At 36.1% G+C, this 24,447-nt stretch overlaps 1 protein-coding gene across 1 annotated transcript; it reads right to left on the bottom strand.

The window, feature by feature from the left end:
- Window positions 1–126: 126 nt before the first annotated feature.
- Window positions 127–23,004, bottom strand: LOC126691818 (DNA damage-binding protein 1). Its single transcript, XM_050387001.1, has 19 exons — window positions 22,792–23,004; window positions 22,076–22,124; window positions 20,287–20,346; window positions 20,101–20,192; window positions 19,519–19,570; window positions 16,715–16,777; window positions 16,525–16,574; window positions 15,172–15,247; window positions 13,762–13,971; window positions 13,524–13,630; window positions 13,266–13,374; window positions 9,458–9,658; window positions 9,145–9,360; window positions 8,719–8,829; window positions 8,035–8,310; window positions 5,706–5,980; window positions 1,844–2,195; window positions 1,444–1,728; window positions 127–862 (listed from the first exon to the last, which is right to left on the bottom strand). Exons 1-19 carry the CDS (start codon window positions 22,893–22,895, stop codon window positions 281–283), a joined length of 3,270 nt encoding a protein of 1,089 aa, XP_050242958.1. The 5' UTR covers window positions 22,896–23,004; the 3' UTR covers window positions 127–280.
- Between the last annotated feature and the right edge of the window lie 1,443 nt (window positions 23,005–24,447).

Genomic DNA, 24,447 nt, shown 5'->3' with positions numbered 1-24,447 from the left:
GAAACCAAATCAGCTTCCACCAAATTACCACAGCAACCTTATATCTGACTTCTTACCAGGCTGAAGCACAAGAGTAACAGCCATTCTTTGTATGCACCCAAACCAATGGTTACTAATGCCACAGGATAGCTTAAAATGATCGTGGATATAATACACATACAGGACAAATTATTTTTTACAAACCATTATGTACTCAAATATTCCAAAGCAAAAGAAGATGTAATCTGCAAAATGTTACAAGTGAGGGGAAAAAACAAAACCCCTCAACTAGGTTACAATATCAATGCAATCTCATCAATTCTTCAACTCTCTTGCAAAGCTCCTCAACTGTAACATTCATTGCTTTTGAAACCTCGTCCATCTTACTACGGTTGAGATCAAGGAATGACTCGATGAGATCTCCATCCAGGAAATTTCTGGCATCAACTACTTTCTTCTCATTGTTAAATGACCTCCACTGCTCGTGGCTCAACCCTCCAACACCCTTTATCACCTTCCTCAGGTTTGACTGAAGCTTCTCTAAAAAGAGATAATGCTCATGAGGAAGTGAAGCAATGACTCCAATTACACCATTAACAGTACCAAAAATGACAGTTGGAATCTGGCCCACATCAGAATCTGGCAAGCGCATAACAAGGGAACCATGTCGGAATCGATTGACAAATTCTCCAAGGTGATACTCGCCAGCTACCTCAAGACGGCCCCGCTCCTCATCAGTGGCACCTTCACTGTTCTTCCGAACGGTCAAAAGATTGAAGTTATTTTCAGCACCAAGGTAAATGTCATCGTCAAGAATCTCGACAGCTGACATCCAATTTGCATTATAGTCACGGGCTCGCTCCTCAATGGCACCTTCTTCATGCTGAAAACAACGAGCAGTTGTGTATTAATCAGCAAGAGAACAGGCTAGCTATTAGAATCATCGTAAAATCTAATCCACTGTCCAAGAAGACATGAAAACGTTTATGTTTGAAGACCCAATAGGGGAGTCTTTTGTTGTTGTGCGGAAAGCAAACAGGACATGTATAATGTTGGACTTGTATATTATCTTTGATTGGTAACTTTTTTGAACCCACAACACCCTCCCCACCCTGTAACAGCAAGAAAGCAGGCTAGCTATAAGAATCATGGTAAAACCTAAACCACTGGCCAAGAAGACATTAAAAATTTATGTTTGAAGACCCAAATAGGGGAGTGTTTTATTGTTGAGTGGAAATCAAACAGGAAATGTATAATGTTGGACTTGTATATTATTTTCGATTGGTAACTTTTTTGACCCCACAACCCCCTCCTCTCCCTGTAACTGTAAGTACAGGAAGAGGCGGTGCAACTTAGCTAGAGCTCATTTGCTGTTGGAGTAGTAGACATTAGACAATAAGCATTACTTTAAATGTCTTGACAGTAAATGATAGGGTAATAAAATATTGACAGCTTATCACTTACCTTGTAGATTAACAAGGAGATTGATTTCATCAGGTCACCAACAACAATGAAATCTCCACGAGTTTGCACATAGAGGGCAAGTATGTGTCCGTGATGTCCACATTCAGATTGTAACTCATGAGTACCATCATCCCGGAGCATCCACTTGTACAATTGGATTTTTTGATTGATACCAGCCAGCAGCTTGCCGTTGAAAGCATTCAGAGAGTAAACAGATCCTTTGGTTTCCTTCTCAGCAATAAGCTGTAGCTTCCCGTCTTCAACAATGAAAACCAATATTCGGCCCTGAAAATTGTTCATGAAGGAAAAACAAAAGTTGGAATGACAGCATCATATCTAATTTTAGGTTTTGGGGAATTAAAAATTAAATAAGAAAAAGGATCAGTAGTGTCACAATTACCTTGGTTGGCTCATTCTCTTCTGGCAATACATATGCAGTGCCAGCACAGTAGTACACATTACTATCATCAGAGAAAGAACAACTAAGGATGGAGCAAGCATATTCAAAGGTGTCAAGTTGGTAAGTGGATATGAACTCAAAGGTCTGGTCATCCAGCAGACGGATATAGTGCGTTTCAGAATCTTCTGTACTGGACTGGTTTAACTTAAGACTGCAAATAGCAAAGGTCCTGGATTGCTCCTGATGACAGATACGGCGTGCATGCTCCCCAAGCGGTATAGAGCGGATATGAAGTTTCTGGATATCATCAATGGTGCCAATAGTAAGTTCACCTTCTTTTGCGATTGCAAGGCTGTTGACAAAAGACCAAAAAGAAAAATCAATTTATTGAGAGAGAAAAAGGCCCTAGTGTCATGTCTAGTCAGGCCAACAATTATGCAAATGTGTGTGAACCTCTTCTTTCTTTGGCGTTTCACTTTTTGAAGCATGATAGTTTTCCGAATGCTATCTAGTTATCATAAATCATTATACCATAATAAATACTCCATCTGTCTCAAAATGAGTATATTGGTTTCGTTTTATCTTGTCCCATTATGTGTCCACAATTAGGTGAAAGCAATTATCATTTTATCTTAATCTTGCATACCACCTTCCCCACACAACTCTTCTAACTTTAAGAGGTGATTTTTTTTTTTGTTTGTTTTGGGGGGGGGGGGGGGGGGGTGTGGAGATTACTTTTTGAAATATGAAACCTGCAGCACTAAATGCATCTTTTGAAAAAATTGTGTACTTGCCAAGGACGACAACCTTACAAAGGGCATATCACTGTTACATGAAGTAGTCAGCTTTATACTTGCAAACAAAATTAAAAAATAAATAAAAATAGCAGCTTTATTGTGGACAGACTGGTTCATTCAGACTAGCATACTTGATCCATTCAGAAGCAAATTATCGCCTATAGCTCGGAACCCCTAAACTTTGGTACACTATCTGTTTATCTTCCAATATAATTCATATGGTGCCATAATAAATAAAAAAGATGTTCAAAACAATTTTGACCCGTCAAAACTTGCTTAGGTAGGTATATTTTTGCTGTTAATGCCTATTCCCCCATATTGGCCAACATAAAAAAACAGAAATCCATCATTGTCCAGACTCCAGATATTACCGCTTTATCACAGCAACTCATTAAGAAGTGCACAAAGTCATGTTCAGGATGAGCAATAATGAAAAATAATTAAAAACAATGAATAAAATTATTTCTCAACTATAGGAAAAAATGTAAACAGATATTTCTCCAGGTAAAGATATAAAATGACATGTAGCACTTAAGATTTTGACAATTAAGTTTACTAATTTGATCCAATGTTCATTTCTTGATAAGTAACGATATTTCATATTTGCATTAATTTTAAAGGAATTTTACAACAGGTCAGGGAAACAATTTTAAGAACACAAGCTATATCAGCTACTCCTACAAACAAATCACCAGTACAAAGAATCCAAAAAATCACCAGCACAAGAAGGTCTACTATCATCTACAAACATTTAGGAAAATAAAGTACTGACAAACCGAGACTTTATTCTCTCAACTGAAAGGTACTATCTCTAAAAATTTCCCTATTCCCTTCCTTCAAAATAATCCACATATGGCATAATGGAACCACATTTCAAATACTACCCCATAACGAGTTACGTTTCCTTTTCAACTCCTCCAATATGTAAACAACCTAGGCACTGATTTGCATTACCCATCTCACTTCAAATACCACAAAAACAAAAGTACATGGTTCAATACATCAAACCAAAAAGACAATCTTCTACAATCACCAACCAAGAATTTAATACATATCTGTAACTTTGATCTAATCGCTTTCCTAACACCCCACCCCCTCTCTTCTGCCACGTATTTAGCTACTACCACCCTTCTCTACATATTGCCATCCTCTTGTATGAACCTCCACAACCATTTCCCCAGTAGATCTTGGTTGAAATTACTCAGTTTTCTAATCCCAATCATTGAAATTACTCAGAAAATGAACAAATAATCTTCTAGTAAACTGATTAAACTTCTTCTCCTCCTCCATTCTCAAATCAAGTTGCACCTTCTCCAATCTATTAGCTACACTAACCGGAATAGAAAAGAGAGGTAATAAACAAGCAGGCTTGTAAGAGTGCTTTTTATAAGAGTCACCCTACCCCCTTTTGATAGATACAACTTCTTCAACCCTGCAAAACTCTCCCAATCCTCTCCATTGTACTATTCCACGCTGAGCTAGCCTCAAGGCTCCATTTGTTGGGGTGAAAAGGGATGGGCCCAAAGAGCCCTTCTATACCACTTTAGGGAGTGGGGGTGAAGGGGGGTTTACATAGGCAAAGTGGTTTATGATTGAATCTCAGAGGCATTCTTATCATTTGGTAGATCCAAGTCCATGTCCTATTTTGGGTTCACTCAGAGATTGGGTGACCACCGTAAAAGGTGTGATGTACATGCACCCAATTCAAGGGGTGCAACACTTCTCAGTTTGGGCCTCATATTTCTCCTACATAAGATGTTTGTATGGTGGCGCAATGTTCTATGCGAATCCACTTTGAAAGGACATCATACCAAAGTTGTACAATTAGGGCTTCGATATGGTTTTATTCTGTTTATAGTATCAGAGGTTACGTTCCTTTTTTGACTTTTTTTGGGGGATTCTTCTCATTCTTCTTTTGCACCTACGGCTATAGTAGAGATCGAAGGTGTTTGGCCCCCAAAAGGAATTTGGGTTTAGATCCTTGGGAAATCCATTTTCTTAATAGCCCTATTCTCCTTTAATCTGGAGCTGCTGTAACTTGGGCTCATCATGCTACACTTGCGGGGAAGGAAAAATGGGCAGTTTATGCTTTAATAGCTACCGTTTCACTGGATCTAGCATTCACTAGCTCTAGTATTCACTAGCTTTCAAGGAATGGAATATTATAAAGCACCCTTTCACTATTTGGATAGTATTTATAGTTCAACCTTTTTCTTAGCAACTGGCTTTCATGGTTTTCATGTGATTATAGGTACTCTTTAGTCTGTTCTCGATCATATGTGGTATGTGGTATTTGCCAATATCTTGGTCATCTAACCAAGGAGTTTCACATTGGCTTTGAAGCAGATGGTACTGGCATTTTGTAGACGTGGTTCGGTTATTCCTATTTGTCCCAAAATTATAGAGAGAAATGGAGGAGTGAAAACACTTTTCCACTGTTTGGTTGGGCAAAACATAAAGTGGATAGAAAAGGGTGTGGCTGGTTGTTTCTACCTGGGCCCACCAAAACATGTGTTTAAAACAACAATAATAATTTTTATTTTTTTTATTTTAAAGTGTAGTGAAGAACATTTTGAGAAAATAAAAACCACATAAAGATCCTCATTGTGTGAGTTTTCACTGCTTCTTAGCAGCCAGAGAAGATTCCAACCACCACCAAATACTCTGACGAGTCTTGGTAAAATCCTATTGTTCTGTGTATTCTTTCTCTCTTTTTTTCCTTTTCTTTTTTTCATGTGTGCTTAAGATCTAAGCTCGTCTTGAACCAAAAAAACCAAGTCATTGTAGTCAAATTCTAATGGAAAAATTACCCCCAAAATAATAGGGGGGATATTGGTAGATTCATATAAACTACCTCTTTATTCTTCTTAACCAAACAAAAGAAATTTAATTATTTTTTATAATTCAATTGTTACAAGGGGGGGGGGTATTTGAACCTCATAAAGGAGTCCAGACAATACAGTCGATTTAGCTTGTACCTGCTAATTTTTTATGAATAGAAATGTGTTGCATTCCAGGATAAAATCAAGATATACCAGATCAAATGTAAATTGGAGAGAAAATACCTGTCTGGAAAAGCTGCAGAGTTAAAAGGGCACATATGGCTAACTTCTTTCAAATTAACATTGCTGTAAAGTAACTTCTTGTTGCTACTGTAGATAACAGTTGGCCTATCTGATGCGGCAAATACATGTGTAGTATTCTTGGAAGAGAAAGTACGAAGAGTAATAGGCTGGGTCCCAAGAGAGACCTTTTTCCTATCTGCTAGTTCACCAGTACTTGTGTTCAATAGAAAATTTAATAAATGTCCATCTCCAAGGGCACATAACAAGTAAGATATCTGAAAGAAACAAAAAAAAAAAACATACAAACTTGAGAGGTTCGAAAAGGAAACATATAATTAATGAATTGAAGAAGAATGTTCATTAACTTAATTGGATGTCACCCCCCGCCCCTTTTTTTAATGTTCAAATAGATGTCAAGATTACCATTAAAATTCCTCAAGAAGTCTACAATAAGAATTTTTTTTTATAAGTAATTTGAGCAGGAGGGGAAGGGGAGATTTAAACTAGTGACATCTGCCTCACAAGGCATGGTCTCCCATTGAGGTGCAATAAGAACCTAAGAAGCACAGCCGTCGACACTGACACAACAACACAACAATATATACATGTGCACGCGCATGTGTGCACACGCAATTTTAGGTTTAAATGCAATAAAGTTTGTGTGTTAATATTTATTTACGAATTTATAAATTCTTTTAGCAAATATAATCTCTTTAATGTTAGGATTGAATCGCCCTTTTTTTTTATATAAGGAATGCCACATTGTTCAAAAATAAAAAGAGGCCCAGTATCTTATGGCACTAACCGGCTGGAACCATCCACTAATACTTTTTTCTCAGAAAACTCTTAATCCTCTACAAGGTTATGATTTCTTCTCACTTTCCTTGCTTAAGAACAAAAAAGAAAAACACCCATTCCCACAATAATCTCACAACACAAAGAAACCAAGAGAGAGAAGCAGAGGTAGCTCAGCCTCCACCACCAAAGCTCCAGGATTGATGGCCTCATCCCGACATCAGGGACAAAGTCCACTCCTCTGAACTCTACTGCCTCGCCCTATGAACGCATTGAGAAAGCTCCAATGATCTCTGCCACCATGGTCATTGACTCCCTCCTCTTTGAATTAAACCAGGTCCCATCTCACAGTAGGTCATCATGCATCACACTTTTCCAAAATTTCAAGCCTTCCATTTTTTGTTTCTTTTCAACTTTAAGCTTACTGTGTCTCAAATGTATCCGGAAAATGTACCAACTTTAATACACACACAAATGCAGTTGGGTCCCATGCAAGTCTGTGTTTAACATGAACACAGACTGTCTGTGTTTTAGATAAAAACTTGTAATTGTGAATTATTTTATTTTATAAAAAACCTTCCTTAAAGGAGGTTTTCTTGTGTTATTTGGCCTAGTCAGGATAAAGAGGCTTCAGTGACGGATCTTACAAAGTTCTGCAACGGTACCCTACAGTAGGATTTAAATTTTGTGAGAGCCATGCAGGATCAGGAGTTGGAGTAGTTGAGGGTTTTATGGTTTTAATCTACTCTATTCCTGTGTGAAGGAATGGGCAGGACAAGTTTTGATGGAGGCCCCAGCTAAAAGATGGGGGTGTGAGATCGATGGGTATTATCAGTCTTTGATTTGTATTATTGATATATCTTTTCCCTGAAGAAGCATTTGGAGGTCAAAGGTGCCACCCAAAGTTGCTTTGTTCATGTGGACTGTGGCTTTGGGCAAAATATTGACGATAGATAAACTGAGAAGGAGAAGATTGATTGTGATAGACTGGTGTCATATGCGTAAATGTGCTGGGGAGACTATGGACCATTTACTCCTTCACTGTCCTACTGCCACAGAGTTATGGTCTATGGTGCTCGGGCTGTTTGGAGTTTACTGGGTTATGCCTAAAAGTGTTGCGGAGTTACTAGCTTCTTGACAAGGCCGGTTTGGGCATCATCAGAATATACCTATTTGGAAAGCCATTCCACATTGTTAGATGTGGTGCATTTGGAAAGAGCATAATGCTCAAAGTTTTGAGGACTGTGAATGGACTTTTCTTTTCAAAGTGGTGCCTTTTCTTTCAAAGTTTGTTTGATTGGATGTTAGCTTTAGGCTCTTTCTCTATTTGTTCTTTCCTGGATATGCTTGATCTTTTGTACTTTGAGAGCTTAATTTACTTGATTTTCTTGTTCCCCTGCATACCCCCCGGTGTACTTTGGCCCCCCGTGTACTTTGGCTCTTTTTTTACATCAATAAGAATGTTATTCATTAAAAAGAAAATGCCTTAAAAGAATTGAGGCAAGAGTAAAAGAAAATAAAGCTCAAAGCATACCCCTTCAAAGACACAAAGAAGAACAGAGCGAGGTATAATTTCTCCCCCCAAAGGCTCCTTAGTGATAAGATTCAGGTCAGTAAGCGAAAATATTCGCACACTAATATCTGTCCACATACCAACAGCAGCTAGCTGACTATAGTTGGGATTCTCCCCAATGGGGTTTATGTCAAGGCATGAGATCTCATACTCCAATTGTGCATGTTTTACTTCCGTCAATACCCCATCTCCAATTTCTAAATAAACCAAATGGCCACCACCAGTTGCCAATAAAACCTGTCATAGAAGTGCAATGCATCAATTGGTTATTTATTTTACAAAGACAACACAACATGTTTACAAATACAATCCGAAAAAGGTAAGAGAGTGCCAATAAATAGCAATTATGTTCTCCGCTTATTTGCAATGTTGTAGGAGGTACATTCTCAAATCTCAATCCATGCCCACCCAAAGAAGTGCACCAACTTATGATGAACCAGATTTTAAAAACAAAGAACAAACTAATTTATGGGGGGAGGGTTGAAAAAAAAAATTTTGGAGTTACAAGAATAATTAACTAATAAATTTGTTTTTAAAAAAATGTTATTGAAATGCATTATTGATTTTTTTTTTTTTGAAGAATAACAAAAATTACAAGATAATGGAAAGATCAGATCATGACAGTACAGAAACGGGTAAACTAACCTGGGTGGCATTAGCAGTGGCAACATTAATTGAATAACCAGGTTGAGCATTCCATTCATTCCGTAGCTCTCTAGATGTAGAACTGACCAGTCTCACAGAGCTTGAAGTTATCTGTAAAGGCATTTAATTAGCCAGATGGAGCATTCAATTCATTCCATTTACTGAATTTTTAAGCTCAAACTCTAATCCTCGTGCACAAATAATACTTTTGCACCCATATAATGCAAGTAAATAAAATTGTAGCTAAAGGAATTGTTTATCTCCACTTCTTCCATGACACAATCAAATTATATAGGTCTAAACAAATGCCTCAAGAAAATGAAATTAATAGAAAACATTCATCTAGTTTGGATTCAAATCATCCAAAAATATTTTTATCAGTAGATGAAGTCATAGATTGATAAGTAAAACAGTTAGAAAACCTACTTGTACAAGTTGGTTGAAAACAGCATCATGGCAAAATAGGGTCTGCACTTGAGAGCAGAAGCCCTCTATCTCAGTTTCTTCCAACTCATCCTCAATATTCATTGCCAAAATTCGTGTCTCACTGATAAAACTTACAACTAGGAATGTGTCAAATGGATCATCTGTGGAAGATCTTAGTGACCACATTCCCTTAATACCTTGAAGTTCCACTGAAGCCTATGCCATTTCATATACATACATACATCAACATATTGCTATTGTATAAGTGCTTACAGGGTTTGAGGGAAAAGTAAACTGCTAAGTTAAAACATACCTGTTCATTAATTCCTATTCCATTTCGAACTATGCGAAGAGAACCATCTTTATAAGCTCCAGAACAAGTTACAACCTGACCTTGGCCTTGCCTCTCAAGGTCCACAACACAAAAGTCAACAATTGGCCCCAAATTCACATATCGTTCCAGTACTTCCACATATGAGCCTTTTGCATCAGGCTGAAGATTTAACTTTACAAGCTGCGTGCACACCATTATGAAGTGTTAATATCTGATATTGCAAGTAACCTTAAAACAAATAAAATCCACCAGTCATATTGAGATTATACAACATATTCAAAATCCCTAACTCAACCATATACTGAAGGAATTAGAATGCCTTTTGTTTAACATTGCAATAAAGCAAAGCAGATACACAAAAATGTAGCAAGGTTGCAAACATATCCTCACATAAAAACCTGCTTGTCACTGTAAACTTCTTTAGGGAAAAAAAAAGGAGTAAGTCGAATTCTTTTGCCACATTAAATTACCAATTGTCCCTAAAGCTCTATAGGGAAATCGTAAATTTAATCATTTAACCACATTCTTCTAACACTCCCCACACATGTGGGCTCAAACTTCCTTTTAATAGGTGAGGCCCAACACGTGGGATCTTAAATGGGGAGGTAGAATGGAAGAGACCGGGTAGAAGTCAAAACCTCCTGCTCTAATACCATATTAAATTACTTGAGCTTGCAACTAGGAATAGGGGAGCACTCTCTACATTTGTAGAATATGTTCTGTAAGTGTCAACCTAGGGGTTCCAGATATCTACTATGGATAGTACACACTACCACATTTTCATCATGTCAATCTCTAATAAAGGCTACAGGCTCAAATTTAAGGTCGAAATAACATTTGGGAGAGTCCAGATCACTTAAGACTAGGGAAAAAAAATGAAATTTCAGATCCAATTTCTCAAAAGGTGGTGGGAATCCTACCAGTTTCAAGGTTCTCCGAGTTTCAGATTGGCAAATAAACTGAAAGCTTTGAAAATGGAATGAGGAAGAATTTGGGAATGTGGAGAGAAATAAATTGTGGCATGACCTTAATGAGCTGGACAACATTGGGGAAAGTCAACTTCTTACAGTTGAGGAGAAATTAGATAAGGATTGGCTTCAAGTTGAGCTCAAAAAGACAGCTGTCTTGGAGGAGATTTGTTGGAGACAAGTTTAGAGTGCTTTGGTTAAGTAATGGGGATAGAAATACAAAAAAATTTCATCAAGTAGCCAATTCTCCCAGAACATTTAATTCTATTACCAATTTGTCAGTTGATGGAGAGTTCACTACCAATCCAGCAACCATATTTGAGTCTATTACACAATTCCGTAAGTGCCTGTATACTGGAGGGATACCAAAGACCAGTATTGGACAAGCTGGAGTTTTCAAGGATATTAGAGGAGAATGTCGTGTGGTTGAATTGACCCTTCAATTAAGAAGTTTTGGGGGTGGAAAAAAAAAACCCTTCAATGGAGATAAGGCACCCAGACCATATGGTTTTTCTATGGTGGCTTTCTTTCTCAAAGTCGAGGTAGTGGAGATATTCCAGAATTTTCATGCCCAAGGTAAATTTGAGAAGAGCCTCAATGCTACTTCCATTGCCCTTATCCCCAAAAAATAAAAAGCAGTGAATGTGAAGAATTGTAGGCCCATCAGTTTTGTGGGCAGGGTCTATAAAATTATTGTCAAAGTATTGGCCAATATATTAAGGGTGGTCTACCTAAAAATAATCTCTAGTCACTGAATGCTTTTGTGAGGGGAAGACAGATCTTTGGCTTCATCCTTATTGCTAATGAGTTTTTGACAAACAGACTGAAGTCAAAGAGTTCCAAGGGCTTTATGCATACCGGATGTGGGTTTTTGGAAAAATGACAGAGCTGGAGTTTCTTCTGTATTTACACAGTGAGATTTTCAATTTCGATTAATAGTAGTCCTAGTGGTTTTTTCAGAAGTTCTCGGGGGTATGTCAAGGCAATCCACTATCACTGTTGCTTTTTGCGATTGTTATGGAGGCTCTAAGCAAAACGATGCATTCAAGCTATGAGTAGTGGTCATCTCTTGGGATTCATGGTTGGCACCTCAGCAAACCAACTGATGGTGTCTCACCTCTTTGCAGATGACATGCTAATTTTTTAGATGCCATGACTCATTAGTTCATACACCAGCAACATGTGTTAACGTGGTTTGAATCCATGTTAGGCATGAAGATAAATCTGAGTAAGCCAGAGTTGGTCCCAGTTGGGGACGTTCCTAATTTGGAGGAGTTGGTGGCTATTTTGGGTTGTAAACAGTCAAACTTCACGATAAAATATTTAGGTCTTCCGTCAGGTGCTAAATATAAAGAGAACACATATTGAAATCCTATTCTTGAAATGATGGAGAGGAGGTTGGCAGGATGGAAGCAGCTATATCTATCCAGGGGTGGTAACGTTACATTAATTAAGATAACAATTTTCAACTTGCCTACGTATTTCCTTTCTATCTTTCCTATTCTGGCTGAGATAGTTAACCGTATTGAGAAGTTTCAGAGACAATCTTAATGGATTGGTTTTAGGTGAGGAGTCCAACTTCCATTTGGTTAACAGGACACAGATTTGTGCAACTATCCAAGATGGGGGGTTGGCTGTCAGAAATTTGAAAAAATTCAATCAAGCTTTGTTTGGAAAGTGGTTGTAGGGATACAGCACAGAGAGAGTTAGAGGAGAGTGATAGAGGTGAAGTATGGGAGTGCATGAAGGGGTTGATGCTCTACTGTGGTCTGGAATCCCTACAGTGTTTGTCTTTGGAAATCTATAAGGCGGGAGTGGGTGACATTCTCCCGATATCTTTAGTATGAGGTGGGTGAAGAAACCAGGGTGAAATTTTGGCATGATTTGTGGTTTGGGGATTGTTTGTTAAAGGAGGTTTAACCAGAATTGTTTGTAATAAGTCAAGACAAGGACTCAACTGTAACGGATTTTTGAAATTATGTAAAGGGGTTCTTCACTGGGATATGAATTTCTCACGAGCTATGTGGGACTAGGAATTGGAACCATTGTTGGCCTTCATGGATCTTATTTATTCTAATTCAGTGAGAGGGATTGAAGAAAACAAACTATGTTGGAAGCCAGCTAAGGGTCAAGCTTTGAAGTTAGAGGATGCTACTGCTCTTTAAATGTCCAATTCTGCCATGTCTTTTCCATGGAGAATTATTTGGTGATCAAAGGTACCTCTTGGAGTTGCTTCATTTTAGTGAACTGCTGTGTTATGGAAAATTCTTACTGTTGACAATCTGCAGAGAACCTATTATTGTGCTAGGTTGGTGTTATATGTGCAAGTATAATGGGGAGTCTGTAGAGCGTTGACCATTTACTACTTCATTGCCCTGTAGCTTTTGAACTGTGAATAATGCTGTTTGGTCTGTTTGGAGTTCAGTGGGTTATGCCGCAGAGAGCTAGACAGTTTTGGATACATTAGCTTCATGGCGAGGTTGGTTTGGTTGTCATCGGAGCATTGCTGTTTAGAAAGTTGTGCCATGTTGTCTAATGTTAAGCATTTGGCAGGAATGAAAAGCTAGAAGCTTTGAGGGATATGAACAGACTATTCTTGATCATAAGATCTTTTTCTTTAAATCTTTGTTAGATTGGTTGCTAGCTTCAGGTTCATTTTCTCTCTTTTAGATATGTGGATCATTGTACACTAAGAGCTTTGATTGTATGCCCTTAGTAAACATCTTGTATAGTAGGGTTCTTTTTTTTATTTAATAAAGTATTGCTACTTATCAAAAAAAAATCTCAAAAATATATGAAGAATAAATGCACCAACACACCTGTGAATCTCCATAGCTTGAGCCAATATATACAAATGCATTATCGAGATATGAAATGGTAGATGCAATGGAAGTTTCGCCCAAGAGCTCAATTTTGAGTCCAGTAACCCTACAAGGGAATGTAGATGACAGATTTAGAAAATTCCAGCAAGGCATTAAATTTACAATTAGAAACAATGCTTTCCTTCGGTTTGTAATCAAGCAGATTTTTTCCCAAAGTATGTTGTTTAATCATAAATAGAATTCAGAAGAACTCACTTTTCTTTCTCATGGGTTATAACAAGTAGGTGAAGTAGTCCAGTATGATCACCAAGTAAATACCTCGAACCATCAGCATCAACTCTTCCATAGGCTCTTGTGATGGACTTGAATTGCACACCAATATAATAAAAAAGAATAAGAAAACACGGTACATCAATGAGCAATTTTAACTAGCCTTCTTTGGAAAACTAAGTCCTAAAAAATATAAAATTATCAGCAGCACTATTTATCCTACCGGTCTGATTGGAATTGCTTTAAATGCATTGGCACTGCAGTAGACAATTGTTTCTTCTCCAATAATAATGACGCCACAAAGAGGTGGAGGTACTGGTATTAGCAAATTAGCTCCATTGTCAAGATTGTTCTGGGACCAGGGACCCTCAACAAAATCTTTATCCTTAAGAGCAACCTCATACGTTTTAACATGGCGAGCATCTTTGTTATCCTGCAACAATGAGAACATAAAAATGAGGCCATCTTATTTATTATTCTATATGTACTGGCACAGCCACATCTAAATAAACTACATCAAGGCTATTAAATATCCATTTGCAATCCACAGATAGACAATAAGGAACTTAAAAATAAATAAAAAAATTACAGAGCAGCACATATGTCTCTATCTATAAAAAAGTCATTTACATGTTGATGTCAAGGCTTCCAAAACTCCCTAAAGGGTTAAACACACTCAAAAGACATGAACCCATGACCTTACCCGCCACCTTGCTCTTACAAGAAGAGAAGGTGTCATTTGAGCAAGAGCTCATTAGCCAAAGACACCTACAATTTTATCGTCATTTTATGTAATACAGGCACTCCAGTAACACTTGGTTACAGAGTCACAGACAAAAGAACCATCAATTACACTTTGGATCCAAACTTTTTGTTATCTGTTAGTAATGAATATGACACATTTATAAGCATACTACATGTACATACATGCATGGAAAAAAGCACATACTTGGAAATGATGTTGTAAGAAGAATATTTCCATGTCAAAGGTGCTACCTAGACTAGTTGGTAAATTTTTATTGGAAGGGATGATGATAGAAATAGAGGTCAACTCCCCTTGTATGGCCAATAAGCTCACATGGCTTTCAGCATACCAAAGAGAGTGGGGCAAGTGAGGTGAACAGGATTAATGAGGTCAACCTCCCGCTGTCTATCCAATAGACCTTAGTGGCCCTACATGCATGAACAAATGCACTTACTTGGAAATGTTTTTTTAACAAGAATTTTGCCATGTCAGTGATGCTACCTAGACTAGTTGGTAAATTTTTCTTGGGAAGCAGTGATGATAAAAATTGAGGGGTCAACTCCCCTCATGTAGCCCATACACCCAAGTGGATTTCAGCAGACCAAAGAGCATGAGAGTGGGAGTTTAAAAGAATTAATGAGGTCTACCTCCCACTATGCATCCAATAGACCTTAGTGGCCCCATGGAAACCTACCCTCCAAACACAACTCCCACCCTCCCCCAAAAAATAAAGGAAGCAAAAAAGGAACAAAAAAGCCAGTCCACATATCCTCATATGTTGAATTTGTGCCGGCCCAACATAGTTAAAACACATAGCTATTGATAAACACATGGATGTAAAAAAGAAACTTTTTTTTTTTTTTTGGGGGGGGGGGGGGGGGGGGGAACCTGGTAAAGAACCACAATTGTAGGTTTTGAACAACCATACAGAAACTTGATATCCAAAACTTGAAGTTCCTCAAGCCTGAAAATATTCAGTCAAAAGATGTAATCAGTGCGATTATTCTGATAAACTAAATGAACGCTAGAAACATAGACAGCAGGAACTATTATATCATTCATAGAAATCAATGTTATAAGAACGAATTAAATGTTTATCAGCATTTCAAATTTGTGTCTACTGTCAGTGGCTATCTTCAATACTCTTTCACATGCTTGTTATCAAAATCCAGATAGGACATTACAAAGAGGACACCAAGCACTCTTCCATTACTTGTCAAGACATTACTCAGGGACAAATGTCAAATGAGGTTGCACTCAGAATGGTAGAATGAGATCAAACAGCAGATGAAACAATAGATATTCATACTTCCATGATAGTTTGGTTAGGTAAACTTTCCGCTTTATTTCATATGGGAAGCCCTTGATTTAGTTCTTTGATTTATACTAAGAGTCAAGTTATTTTTTCTGGCTGTAATTTGTGTTTGAGAAAGAGTGAAACTTGGTTGCATCCTTTGTGTAAAGTGGGAGAAGATCTATTTTTTTATTGTTAAGTTTCACATGCTTGCTGTCCCTCTCCCTCTGATCCATCTATCTCACCACTTTCTCACTTATTTTCACTCTACTTCTTTGTCACTCCCAACTATTCTAGAACTTTCTTTTGCACCTCCTCCTGCTTTCTTTCTTACCCCCAACACACTTTCTTCTTCATTATTAGGGAAAAAAAGGGAATAAAATTATCACAAGTTTATTTTAAGTTACAACAATTAATGATGTGTGTGTATTAAACAATGCAAAACATGCTTTTGGCCTACTGAAAATATCACGCTAGTAAAACTAAAATCAAACCCCCAAAGCTGCATTAGACAGATACATTCACCTAAGGTCCTAAGGTATTGAAAGTGACCAACACTCTGCATCCATGTCAAAACTAAATTTTTCACTAGCATAACCATCTATAATATCCTTTAAGCATTAGAAGGCCAAAAGAACAATAAAAGCATACCTAGGGTCTGTTTGGATACAACTTATTTTTGTTGAAACTGAAAACTGAAAACACTATAGCAAAATAATTTTTAAATGTGTGAATAGTGCTGTGGGACCCATTTTTAATATTTTTTCCTGAATAAAGTAGTTGTGGGTCCCTTGAACAGTGCGTGAACAGTGCTACTACAATGCGTAAACAGTGATCATTGTCCCCTAAAGCAAAACGCGTGAAAAGAAAAAAAAAAAAAAAAAAAAAAAAAAATAGCAGAAAATGCAAAACGCAAACGCAGGAATCATTCCTATCCAAACACTCACCTAATGTTAAATGCTTCTTTAAGCTGCCCTTTATTATCAAAAGGAATGACCTGACAAAACAACAAACTATGATGATTACACCAAAAATATTAATTTTAATAGCGAAGATTGGAATTTCTGCTCATAATAGCATGCAAAATACCAAAATTTAAAGTGTATACATCACAATTAATTGTATCAAACTATATACCTTGAACAATCCATCATATAAATGGAGTCCAATTAGTCTGCAATCTGGATCAATTATGCCAATCTGCAAAAAAGAAATGAAATAAGAGAAAAATACATGCTATGAACTTTGATTAATTTTTCAGTAAAAACTATAATGTTATAGATGTCCATCTTAAGGAAAAGCAACTTGTTAAATAGGAAGAATTTAGATCAGGTTTTCATTACTAAGGAATGCTTAGACAGTATACTAAAATCAGGAGTTATGGGGGTCTTATGCAAATTAGATTTGGAAAAAGCTTAGGACCATGTTAATTGGAATTTTCTCATTAAAATGTTGAAAAGGTGTGGTTTCAGTAAAAAAGTAGAGAAAGTGGATTTATTTTTGTATCTCCAAGGTTTGCTTATCTATCTTAATTAATGGTAGCCCTGGTGATTTTTTTTTTAAATAGTTCTCAAGTGCTACAACAAAGAGACCCTTTACCCTTCTTGTTATTTGTTATTGAAATAGCTGTTTTGAGTAGAATGATGGAAAAAGCAATGCGAGGGGGTCACTAAATAAGACTTTACAGCTGGAAGTTCAGACAATAACTTGTTAATGATTTCTCATTTGCTTTTTGTTGATTATTCTTTCATATTTCCCAGGATTTTCCCGGCTGGTGCATAATGGGATATTCGTAACTGCTGTAATTTTTACTTATCAAAAAAAAAAAAAAAAAAGGATTATTCTTTCATATTCTATGGAAATGATTCAAATCAAATTTGGCCCTTGAGAGTCAAACACTAGTTTGGGGAAGTTAGAATTGGTTCCAGATGATAAATGCAGAATGTGTAAGAAGATTTGGCAGATATTTTTGGTTGCAAAGTGTCAAACTAACCAATGAAGTACCTGGGCCTTCCATTGGGCTCTACTTTCAAATCGAAAACAATTTGGAATACCATCCTGGCAAAGATGGAAAGAGATCTGGCAGGCTGAAAAAGAAAACTTTACCTTTCCAAGGAAGGTAGAATTACCTTAATCAAAAGCACTTTATCAATCTTACCTACTTACTTCCTCTCTCTATTTCCTCTTCCAGTAAGCAGTGTTGGTAAAAGCGAGGGGCGCACTTAAGCACAAAGACCTCTTGGGGCCTAGGCGCGAAGCGCAAAGCGCAAGCGCGCGCCTGATTGAAGTGAAGCGCACATTTAAAAAAATAATTTAATAAATTTAAAAATAATTATTAATGAGAAATGCAACAATCAAATGATCAAATTATCATAGAAATTGAAATAAAAAAATTTATATAATTCATATAACATTTAGATAAGCCCTACTTTTGCAATTTTAACACAAAAATTGCAAATCAAGTCATTTTATTTTTTTGGATAAGCTAGATATGAGTACTTCCATGTAATATCCTTTATTAAATCTCCAATATCCATAATGCCCTATGACTAATTAGTAATATTAGTTAATAATTTAATCACTTGTAACTCTATAGGAATTAGTCTGCTATGTTCAACATCAACCACTAAAGTAACTAAACAATTACCACAAATATGTTATATCGTACTTCTTTTTTCACATGAATGAGCTAAGAATATGAGGACATGGCAACATGGTAATTGGTACCAAGCAGATATCCAAAAGGGAAAAAATAAAATAAGAAGAAGTTGGTGTGTTACTGTTTCAAGGAGAAAAATCAAGAAAAAATAAAAATAAAAATAGGGAAGAACTGGGAGGTTGTGGGTTGGGTTTTAGCCTTTTAGGACAAGTTACACTCAAAATATCTTTTTTTGATAAGTAAGTTACACTAAAAACATGTCAAATCAATGGTTTATATCAATAATGTCAAGATCCTAAAGTTTTATTTCAGTTTTGATTTTTTTTTGGAAAAATATAAAAAAGCGCGCTTTGAGCTTTTTGAAAGAGCGCAAAAAAGCGCGCCTAAAGCGCGCTTCTTTGAATGAGCCTAGCTTTTGAGGCAAAAAAAGCGCTGGAGCCTTGGGGTTTCGAGCTTTGAACTTAAGCGCGCTTTTAACAACACTGCCAATAAGTATACCTCACTGTATTAAAAAATTGCAGCAAGAATTTTTACAGGAAGAGTTTAGTGAGATTAAGTTTCATTTAGTTAATGGAACAAAATATCTGAACCACTCCAATGGGAGGTTTTGCCATCTGGAACTTGATCTTGTTTAATCAGGCACTTTGGGGAAACAGTCATGGCAACATGCTCCAACGAAAGAAGCTTTCTGGAGGAGGCTTGTGGAGAAGAAGTACAGTAGCATGTGGGGAGTATGGTGTGCCAATACAGTCAATGGGCCTTGTGGTGTTGGTCTATGGAAAAATATAAGGAGCTTGGGATAATTTTTCTTGTCTTATTAGCTTTGAGGAGGGTGAGGGAACTCGTGTCATGTTTTGGCATGATTTACGGTGTGGAGATCAAACTTTGAAGGAGGCTTCAGGAATTTTTTTTTTTTTTTTTTTTTTTTTAAGGAAATGGTGCTTTATTAAAACAAAATGTCAAAAACCCAAGAGGATACACAGGCAGCGTACTAAAAAGCCTTCAAGGATCAAAACTATGATGCATGGGAGGCTTCAGGACAGTATTACTTTTTGAATTTACTTGGTGCTTGATAAATGTAATTTTCGTGGCTGAATTGTTGGTGTACCTATTGTGTACTTCCTATGTACTTGAGTTGCATCCCATTTGCACTTTAAAATGAATATTTACTTATAGAAGGGAGGGAAAGGGAAAAAAAAAAAAAACAACTCCTTCAATAAATACTTATAACCCAGCAAAAAAATGAATAAAGTGATTAGTGAACCTAGAATCAGATAAATACCTGACCATTGTCTGTAGGACGACCAATACGATCCGAAACATCCCCCATTGCTCTAAACAGGCATAAATTTGTCAGTGCAAAATTTTATTTAAATCCATCCATAAATTACAATGGTTTCATAGAGTAATGAAGGTTTCTCACATATCAAAGAAAAGAAAACAAGATGATGCATATATTCCTGACCAAAAGTTATTATCTGGCACCAACAATTTATTAAGTAATGGAAGTAAGTTCCAGAAAAACAGATGGAAGCAAAAATATCAATTGTAATTAAAAAGATGTTAAAGGGAAAAAATCCTTCTCTAAGACACACAAAGGGGTTTTTTTTAGGTGGGTGGGGGGGGGGCGGGGGGGGGGGGGGGGGGGGGGAGCACTAAAAATAGTTTTTATAAAAATAATTTTACTTTTTCTTTTCTTTTTTTAAGAGGGGCAGGGTGAGTTGTACAAAAATAATTCTTGAATACACGAATTTGCAAAATAAGAGCAAATCAATCTTCCATGGCTGCATCAGAACTCCAACAATGTCAACCATCAATTAACAGGATAACTTAGAAATTATAATTTATATATTCAAGCTTAAACCTTGTGATAAGCTCAGATGTCTCAGCATCCCATTGAAGCACACAGAATTTGTATCTTTCTGTTGCAATGAATAGAAAATCTTGTGCCTCACCCTGTTCAAAAAAAGTGATATGAATGCTGGAAAAAATAAGTAAACCATAACATATCTTTGTGGGCTTTGAAGGAAAAGCTTATAGTAACGCTTACGTGAGGGCGAAAAAGTTCAAGTGTTGCAATTCTCCCATATATTGGCACGTCCAACATAGGCTGCACAGGAAAAAATTTAGATGAAGTTCATGGTCTTAGATCTTAGTTCAAGCTGACCCATGGGGAAAAAAAGATAGTAGACACAAAGACTGAAAACTGAAAGAAGATCAAATCACAAAGAAGTTGGACATGAAAATCTTCTTTCTTTGTGTATCTTAGAGAATATAATTAGAATATCTTAAGACACTTTTCACTTTAGTTTATAAAGGTTTTTGGAAGATATTTTATCCCTCAAACTCAAAGTCATCAAAACCAAGGATCTTTGATTAGGTGTTCAAGATCGATCTAGAAACCTTAAGATTCTACCTTTTATGAAGAGGTATACCACAAATAACTAAGGGGTCATTGTCTGGTGCAATGATAAAGTCACAAGCTGCCTAGGGCAAGCTTAAGGCTTCAAAGTCAGGGTATGGGGTTGATATTATGGGTTCAAGATATATTGTGTGCATGTGTAAATTGCCAGTAAAAAAGAGTGACAATTTTAGTGCATAATCTTTCCTGTAGTAAGTTTAAGGATGCAAGACTCAAATGATACAATTTAAATAGGCGTACACATCTAATTATCCTTATAATTTTCCTTGACTGCCAATCAATAAATTTTTTTTCCTCTCTCTGTTTATTTTCCCATGGCTAATTCTTTGTCCTGTGCCCACACTCTTTTTTTTTTATGCATTTTTTGGGAAAATTAAACTTTACTCCATGGTTAGGCCATAAACACAGACCTACACAGTAGATCCTTTATATATATATATATATATATATATATATAAGTACACATTGTAGTTCAATTTGTAACATTAACATTCCCTAAAAGTCAAAATTAAAGTGTGAAGCCCCCCACATAGGTAAGGTGCACATGAGGTCTAAACCAATAACATAAAATGTGCACAGTGCTTAAACTAATGCACATGATGCTTAAACCCATGATATCAATAATCAATTTTACAACATGATATACACCATCATCCTCTTCAATCTCTATCCGTGAAAAAATGAATTTTTCTTTTTCTATTAGAAAACCTTAAAAGTTATTATTATGTATACTTTTCCTAAAAAGAAAGCAATATAAATCAAGTAAAAAAATAATAATAATAACCAAAATTTATTCAGCCATAGCCACAGAACAAGCCCTCTCCACTTTATGAATGACTAAAAAAAAGGGCCTAGAAAACCCAAAAACTTGAAAACATAAAATAAAAAGATTATTATTTTTGTTTCATTAAGGAACTTATCTCATCTGTCCACCGGCAGAGCTTGCCATTTGAAGACCAGAGTTTTCCATTTCATGTCTCTCTTAACTACAACTACTTACGAGGATACAATTTTTATAGACCAGTTACCACCAAAAATCAACATACATCAACACAAAACAGAAGAATGATATATCAGCAAACTATAACTTGCCATAATGCAAAAGGAAACGCTTCAATTCCAATATAATATAACACTGTCTTTACCAGGTCTTATTACATGGAATTTCTATAGAATTAGTCACCCTTATATTAAAAACTTTTACCCCACTTTTAACCAATAAAAAAAAAAAGGTTTGTTTCTAACAATTATTAAAACAGATTCTGCATGTGCGAGCGCAAGTGCACCACGCATGTGGGCAGAGTAAAAATTCCAATTTCATACAACTAATTGTACTTAACAGCAGCTAGAAAGAAATGCAAAAAATAAATAAATAAACAAAACAAAACAAAATAAAATAAAGAGGGAATTAATGTACCTGCAAGCCCTGAGGAGTAAGTAAATGAATTTCGATTCGGGTGCATTTCCTGAAAATATTTTGAATTGTGAGTAAACCACATTCTATAAATTCATTTTGTGGTGCAAACTATAGCCAAAATGTGACACCAAAAAGCTCTAGATAAAATTTTTAGTGATTATTATTTTTATAACGTAGGGAACCTTCCTAAAAAAAAGTCCCTTGGTCTCACCTCTAGACGGTAAAACCTACGGGCAACTGACCCCACCCGCCAAAACCAGTTGCCAGGTAATCCAGGGGCATTCACCCCAGACAGGCTAAGCAATTTATGCTCGTGTCCAAGAACGATATTAACGAATTTTATTACTTATAAAGAAGAATAATCATTTTTACAATCCCAATAGATTGGCAATACCCATCATTTCATGGTTTACTATTAAGCCAAAAGGTTTACATATGTAATTTACAAAATGGGCATTCAAAACAACCTAATGTACAGTCCATTAAAAAACAAATGAATATTGCTGAAGCATAAAAGGCAACACGCATAGATTAACTACTAGCAAAGCACAATAGAAACTTGAAATCATGAATAAATTCAATCACTGTCAAAAAAAAAATTAATAAAACCCTAAAGCAGAAAGAGAAAACCCAAATTCGTAAATAGAAATTAAAAAAAAAAAAAATTCCGAGAGAAGCGGTTTGAATAGAGAATGAGAGAAATGAAGAGTGGTTACGCTATGATTAGGTTGAGCTCTTGAGGGCTGGTGAAATTGCCGACGCAGGAGTGGTTCACGTTGGTGGGCTTGTGAGCCGTAACCACATAGTTCCAGATGCTCATCTTCTTCTTCTTCTTTCTCTCTCTGTGTCGAGCCCTAGCTCGCTCTCTCGCTCTCTTTGTCGGTGGTGTTTTTTCTAGCACTACTCTCTTGCAGCGGTGGTGTCGGCTTCGCAGATAGATAAATCGCCTAGCACCGCGCCCAGGTGTACTGTATACCCTTTAGCTTTATGTGGGTTTTTTTTTCGTCGAAAGAATTACAGTCCAAAAGTCCATAATGGATGGGCCAGAGAAATTCTACTTTTTTTTGGGCCCATTAGCCCAATTCATGGGCAGTTCTATTGGGCCTCTCTAGGCACCCAATTAAGTGAGTAATAAACAAAATATCGAGAGTTTGACAAAAAGCAGGTTGTCAAAATCAACAATCTAAATAGTAAACGATGAGGATGGTAATAACTGTCATAATTATCATACTTTTTCATAATGTAGACTTCCCAACAAATTGTAATGACTTTTCTATATTAAGTAAAAAATTTCTCACAAAATATACACAGTTTTCCACATAATACACATACTTACTTTCGTAATTTTCTAACTTTCCAATAAAATTTATAGATTTTTCTACATAATGCACATTCGTTACCATTCTCTCAAAAAAAAAGTATAGACTTTACTACATAATATGCACAATTTCCTACAAAAATGTAAAGATATTTAGAAAAAATGTACAAATTTTCTTACAATATGTACTGTGTTTCCAAATCTCCCATAAAATGTACCAACTTTTCCGCTCACTACCAAAAGTATAGACATTCAACTAAATATACACACTTTCTCACATAATTTACTCTCCAAAAAAAAAATGTTCACATTTTCCCACATAATATACACACTTTTCCAACAAAATGTTCAAACTTTATAAATAAATAAAAAATTTTAAAAAAATTCAAAAAGTATAGAGCTAACCACATAAAGTACAAATTTTTCCTAAAAATGTACACACTTTCCAACGCAATGTACTAAATTTCTTACCAAATGTACACATTTTCTCACTTAATGTACAAGCTTTCTCACGTATGTACAAAATATCCAACAAAAGGTAAACACTTTCACACATAATGTACAAACTTTCCCACATAATGTACAAATCTTCCCACATGATGTAAAAAATTCCCGTGTAACAAACTTTCCAACAAAATGCACATACTTTCCCACAATAAATACTTTCTCATATAATATACACATTTGCTCGTACATTCTTTATCATAAAATATATACACTTTCTCAGGTAATGTACAAACTTTTCAACAAAAAAATGTACAAACTTTACAAAAAAGAATGTACACATTTTCCTTCCATATGTACAACTTTATTTGCAAAATGTATACACTTTCCCACAAAATAACACACATTCGCATGCAATGTACAAACTTTCCAAAAAAATGTAGACACTCTTTACTTATCTCATTACTATTCGGTATGAATTTAATTATTAAAATATAAATTAAGTCTTTGTCGATACATTAGGGGTAATTCTGTCGTACCCCCCTTTTTTGGGGTGTACAGTACCCACTAGTAAGCAACCTATATATCACGTTACCAAAATATCATATTT

Source organism: Quercus robur, chromosome 7, assembly GCF_932294415.1.
Source record: "Quercus robur chromosome 7, dhQueRobu3.1, whole genome shotgun sequence".
In the NCBI taxonomy this organism is placed as follows: Eukaryota; Viridiplantae; Streptophyta; class Magnoliopsida; order Fagales; family Fagaceae; genus Quercus; species Quercus robur.
This window is presented reverse-complemented; position numbering and strand designations above follow the sequence as displayed.